General features: G+C 45.5%; 2 protein-coding genes across 2 annotated transcripts; one reads left to right on the top strand and one right to left on the bottom strand.

Annotated features, from left to right (window-relative positions):
• Positions 1–213: 213 nt before the first annotated feature.
• Positions 214–2,992, bottom strand: trappc1 (trafficking protein particle complex 1). The gene is made up of 6 exons (XM_017440355.2): positions 2,857–2,992; positions 2,679–2,727; positions 2,183–2,281; positions 2,032–2,102; positions 1,809–1,947; positions 214–489 (listed from the first exon to the last, which is right to left on the bottom strand). The coding sequence occupies exons 3-6, from the start codon at positions 2,279–2,281 to the stop codon at positions 361–363; spliced, it is 438 nt and encodes a 145-aa protein (XP_017295844.1). The 5' UTR covers positions 2,679–2,727; positions 2,857–2,992; the 3' UTR covers positions 214–360.
• Positions 2,895–5,351, top strand: psmb6 (proteasome 20S subunit beta 6). The gene is made up of 7 exons (XM_017440354.3): positions 2,895–3,026; positions 3,541–3,608; positions 3,732–3,797; positions 3,890–3,955; positions 4,673–4,802; positions 4,944–5,088; positions 5,168–5,351. Exons 1-7 carry the CDS (start codon positions 2,928–2,930, stop codon positions 5,293–5,295), a joined length of 702 nt encoding a protein of 233 aa, XP_017295843.1. The 5' UTR covers positions 2,895–2,927; the 3' UTR covers positions 5,296–5,351.
• The last annotated feature ends 341 nt before the right edge of the window (positions 5,352–5,692 follow it).

Below are 5,692 nucleotides of genomic sequence, written 5' to 3'. Positions count from 1 at the left end.
TGTTCTGCTGTTGGTTCTGCTGTTGGTTCTGTTGTTGGTTCTGTTTGTTTTTTACAGTTTTCTATAAGTCATAGTTCTTTAGTTTAGTTGATGCAAACCTGGCTGAGTGTCTGAAGAAGGGAACATACTTTCAAAATAAAAGCATTTTAAAGTCTTGTTGACAGTCATAAAAATATCATAATCAACAGAAATGAGTCAAGTTAATAAAACTGATCAGATTGATTTAAATCAGTTTATTTAAAACATGAAACAGTCACAATAAATAGAGTCAGACACAAATCTGGGATTATTTGAGTGAGTTCTCAGCCCTGTGGTGACCTCTGACCCTGTGTGTGTGTATGTTGTGTGTTTGTTGTGTGATCAAGCGGCTCGAGGGCTGTAGTACGGCAGAGATTTGATGAAGGAGTCCAGTCGGCTGCTGAAGAGTTCACTGTCCAACGTTTGGGTCGAAGTACAGACCGGGTTCTTCACGATCAGCTCCACGTACAGCTGAGACACACACACACACAGGATGAGGTCTGTCAACATTTAGTTTCTCATCTTTCACAATAAAAGCCCTCTGTTGTGACTCTAAAGATGGTGGGGCTGATTCTGAGCTGTGAAGTGTGACCCGGAGGTTCTGCAGCTGGTTTGGGCACCAATCACAAAGAAGACACTTTCCCTCCTCTGTCTACAGGAAGTCATAAAGTCCTCACGAAGGAAACAGACTGAGCTGCAGACCAACCAGCATGCCTCTGCGCAGACAGACACCGTCTGCGCAGGCTGTGTCTGTCTGCGCAGACACTGCATGTCCACATTCAAACTGCAGCCTTTAGAGGAAACCCATCTGTGTTTATATAACTTACTGCCACGGCAGGTTCTGCTGGTTCTGCTTGGAGTTCAGGATAATAAACCTAACGACTACAGAACATTTCGATTTATCCAGCTCCACATCCAGAGTGGGCAGCTGTAGAGTCTCAGTCATCCAGAATATTACAAATCCAAAATGTTTTTAAAACAATACAACTGTTCTGTAGTTGACCATGTTTGATTCCCATCCAGAGTGTGGAGCTGAGAGCTTTAAACTGCATGAAATACCATCTTATGTAAGCTGGAATCAGATGCAGATAATCTCCCTCCCCTCCCAGCGGAGGCTCATTAAGGTCTTTGTCTTAGTCACATGCATGAAGATGTTAATGACTTGGCATCAAGCTTAATGATATCAAGGCTTCCATGTGCATCTGCAATCCAAGCAGGAAGTAGAAGCTTTCAGCAGACACAACTGCTGACAACCTCAGGTTCACCAGAGACGATGCTGACGACAACAGGCTGCCTTTGTTGGACTGTCTGGTTCACATGGAACAACAAAAACATCATTATCCCTGATGTTGCTGGAATATCTGAGGAACTCTGAAGGATTTTCTCCAAACACAACATTCCGGTCCGTTTCAGACCCAACAGGACTCTGAGGCAGACATTTGAAACTAGAAGCACTCAGAGAGCAGAAACCTCCACCAAGACTGCGGCGTCTCTAAGAAACAATCAGATTCAGACGGTGAGCTGGATCCCCACCAACGTTTAATCAGTCTGTTGTGACAACCCAACACTTCATCAACATCTGCTCGTTGTTTAAAGTAATCTTGAGAACAAACACTACTGAGAACAGAACCTCCTCGGTGGGGGTAATAAAGAATCAGAAGAGGGAATTTTAACCTGTCATCCAAAGGACAGCTTGTAAACTGTTTGAGGGTTTAAATCTCACTTTGATGGGAAATAAATCTGTTTGTTTATTGTGTCTGATGTTAAATTAATGTGTTTGTTTGTCTTACGTTGCTGTAGACGTGCTGCAGAGTTTCTCTGGCGTTGCTCACTGACAGGTCGGTGTTCATCACAAACTTCAGTCCACTCGGAGTCTCGTAGTAATGGAGACGATATTTGCTGGTTTGGAAGGACAGGAAGCCATCCTTCCTGAGGAAGCATCAGAGCTAAGGAGCACAGACAGGTAAACAAACAAACAAAAAGGTAAACAAAGACAGGTGCTGTGAAGGATACATGTCCAGAGGAGACATCTTGCTGACAAACGAGCGGATGGAGAACAGCATCCCGTACATCAGCTTAAACTCCTGCAGACACACAAACATTCAGCTTACATCCACTCTGTCTGACTGTTTATTTGTTTGTTTGTTTGTATTTATCTCAGCACCTCCTCCTTAGAGATCCCCGCCTGCTTCTTCCGGTTCCACTCGTTGTAAAATAAACAGTTTCCATTAGGATCAAATATGTACAGGTTGTGAACCGTCATCTGAAACACAAACAGGCAGTGATTACATGTTAATTACAGGTTATTCAGCCATATTTAATACCAGCAGGTGAGTCTGAATGTGAGCCAAATAAACATTAGCATATACTAAAATAGGGCATTTTAGTTTCTAATGCATTAATACTGTTTGTTCTTTAAACCAGTAAACAATGATTAAAAAACTGACAGATTTAAATCAAGTCTGGTTAAAGGTGGCGTTCAGGGACAAGTTCCGGTTGGTAAATGAGGTAAAATCTCCTTAAATTTTATTTTAGATTAAAATATTATCAGTCCCACATACGATTGGTGTAATTATTACATCAAATATTCATTTATGTTCTAAATAAAGCTTTAAAATGACTGTTTATTTTATAAATTTTAAAAACCGAGACGTGTTTACCTTCTCTCCCTCTCTCTGGCAGGACCTCACTTCAGAGGTGTTCGAATATCTGCCGGACCAAAATTATATTCGTGAGGTTTTATTGGTAATTTTTAACAAAAGAAAACAATACACTAAAATAAATTGTAACGTAACGTGGGTGACTGTGATTTTACTGTAACCTTGTACACCCCGGTACCTGTGTAAATAAAATAAATCCCGGCAGCAGTCACGGAACAGTCCTCCGGTGTTCAGAGAAGCAGAGAAAAGATGGCGGCGGCAGCATCCATGATGCCGATCTACGGACAGCAAATTTCTTCTAAAAACGACCTGGTTCCGGACTGGACCACCCAGGAAGTCAGCACCGGGGTGAGTTCGGGGCCGTGGTGCCAGAGTGGGTGGACCTGGCCCGGTTCGGTTCTGGTGGGGATTATTTTAAGCTGCAGACAGCGGCGGAATGAGACAGCAGATCTGCCGGGGAGCTAACAGCGGCTAACGGTAGCTCCCGCTGTTGGATTAATATTAAAGTTCTGAACCGAACCGGACCGGACTGAGATCAGTCCTGGGGGGTGGTTCTTGGATCCTGGAAACAAAAGGTTCTGGACTGTGTGCGGGAAGCGGTGGGACAGCTAAATGATGCTACTGTCTGTGCTTCCATTTTCGGACGGAATCGTTAGGGACGCTGTTTTTACCGAAGCATTTATGAATGGTGATTTGTTTGTCCGATAATTAGCTCACAGTGAAATTTCACGATGACTGGCGGAGAAACGAGGCTCGGTGAGTGGTAGTGTCCGGTAATAGATGCAGGGAGGTGTGTTAGGGTCATACTTTTAATAAATATAGATGCAGGAAGTGTGTTTATTTCTGTTTTCTCATGTTTCAGACCACCATCATGGCGGTGGAGTACGATGGAGGAGTTGTGATTGGAGCGGACTCTCGCACCACCACAGGGTGAGGAACACATGGTGGAAATGTTGTTTTTATCTGACTGTAGTAAACTCACCTGTCTGTCTGTCTGCCTACCTGTCTGCCTGTCTGTCTGTCTGCCTACCTGTCTGCCTGTCTGTCTCTCAGAGCTTACATTGCCAACAGAGTGACAGACAAACTGACTCGGATCCATGACCGGATCTTCTGCTGCAGGTCAGTTTATCTGGTAGTTTAACTAGTAGTTTGCTGGTAGTTTTCTGGTAGTTCACGAGGAGCTCCTCAGAAACAGCTTGCTTGTGTTCCAGGTCTGGATCAGCTGCAGACACTCAGGCCATTGCTGAGGTCGTAGCCTACCAGCTAGGCTTCCACAGGTAAGTGTTTGATTGACAGCTCAGTGTCCTGTAAGGCAGAAGTCCCCATCCCCGGGCCCCGGACCGGTACCAGGCCGCACAGAAAGAATTAAATGACTTACAGTATTTACATTTTTTAATTTATTTTTGGAGTCTGGATGACATTTATTTTGAAAACTGACTGGATTCTCTCCACTCCATCCGTCTCTGACTCCCTCTTGATGCGTGTCAAAACACTTATCGAGGTCACGTGATCCGTTACCGCTAAAAACAAACCCACAAGCAGCAAAATGAGTAAAAACCAAACGTCTCAGAAGCCCTAGATGGGATCGTCTCGTTACAGAGAAACAGGCTCAGGGCTCCACTGATTCAGGGTTATGGTGAGCTGTATTCTTTGTGCGCTTTATATTTGTGCTGTATCTCATTTTAAAGGTTATGTTTAAACATCGCCATATTGACCAGAGAACACCAGGGGGAGGAGAGGCTGTTATTCATGTTGATAACACAACACCAGGACGCAGCTAACAAAGCTGCGAGGACACGCTGGATTTACATTTATTATGTTTTTAAAATAGCCCCGTTTTCATGCCGGTCGTATCATTTTATTTTGTTGTATTTATACACCACACCTTTAAAGGCCGGTCTGATACTGAACCGGTCCGTGGAGCTAAAAAGGTTGGGGCCGCTGCTGTAAGGTGTGATTTAACCTCACCTGTGGTCCCACCCCCTCGCCCTCAGCATCGAGCTGGATGAGCCCCCGCTGGTGGAAACAGCTGCTAATCTATTCAGAGCCAGCTGCTACCGCTACAGAGAGGAGCTGATGGCTGGGATCCTGGTGGCAGGCTGGGACCGGAGGAAAGGAGGACAGGTAGACACACCTGGACAGCACCTGTCTGCACAACACCTGTGAACTGATCCAGTCCTGTTCTGCTTCATTTGTATTTATTTTGATGTAAATGTGACTTTTAATCCACCTGAGCCCAGTTTACCTGTTCCTCACCTGTCCCAGGTGTACTGTGTTCCTATCGGTGGGATGTTGGTGCGGCAGCCCGTGGCGGTGGGCGGCAGCGGCAGCTCCTACATCTACGGCTTCATGGACTCGAACTACAAACCAGGACTGAGTAAAGACCAGTGTCTGGAGCTGACTGCCTCAGGTGAGCTGCTGCAGTGCATGCTGGGAGCTTGAGTTCTCCTGCACCTGTCTAACTGCCTGTGTCGTCTCACCTGCTCCAGCTCTGGCTCTGGCCATGGAGAGGGATGGCTCCAGCGGTGGCGTCATCAGACTGGCGACCATCTCTGAAGACGGCGTGGAGCGACGCGTGATCCTGGGAGACCAGCTGCCCAAGTTCTCCACCCACTGAGCATGCTCAGTTCCTCTGTTCGTGTCTGATGTGTTAATAAAGGTTTCAATCTGTCAGTCAGCTGTCTGCGTCTCTTTCTGTCTAATCAATAAACCTAATCGGGAGAAATGGGGTGCAGTTCCCTCTGAGTCCAGCAGGGGGAGGCAGACTCATGTTTATGAACAAATCTTTTTCAAACTAAAGATTATTTTATTAAACCCAGATATCCTTTAACTGGTCTGAAATCTTTAAAGTCTGTGTGAGCTGCTCAGAAACCTGCGGCTCAGGGATCAGTTGGATCTGATTGATGAGGTTCTGGTCCGTTTGGGTCGGCTGTTTCCTGATCAATAACAGAACTGAAGGCCTGATTGGGGAAGGGAAGTCCTCACAGAGACTTTAACAGACAGGAGAGAGAGGT

Source organism: Kryptolebias marmoratus, linkage group LG7 (assembly GCF_001649575.2).
Source record: "Kryptolebias marmoratus isolate JLee-2015 linkage group LG7, ASM164957v2, whole genome shotgun sequence".
NCBI classification, from domain to species: Eukaryota; Metazoa; Chordata; class Actinopteri; order Cyprinodontiformes; family Rivulidae; genus Kryptolebias; species Kryptolebias marmoratus.
The sequence above is the reverse complement of the archived record's forward strand: the minus strand, read 5'-3'. Positions and strand labels throughout refer to the sequence as shown.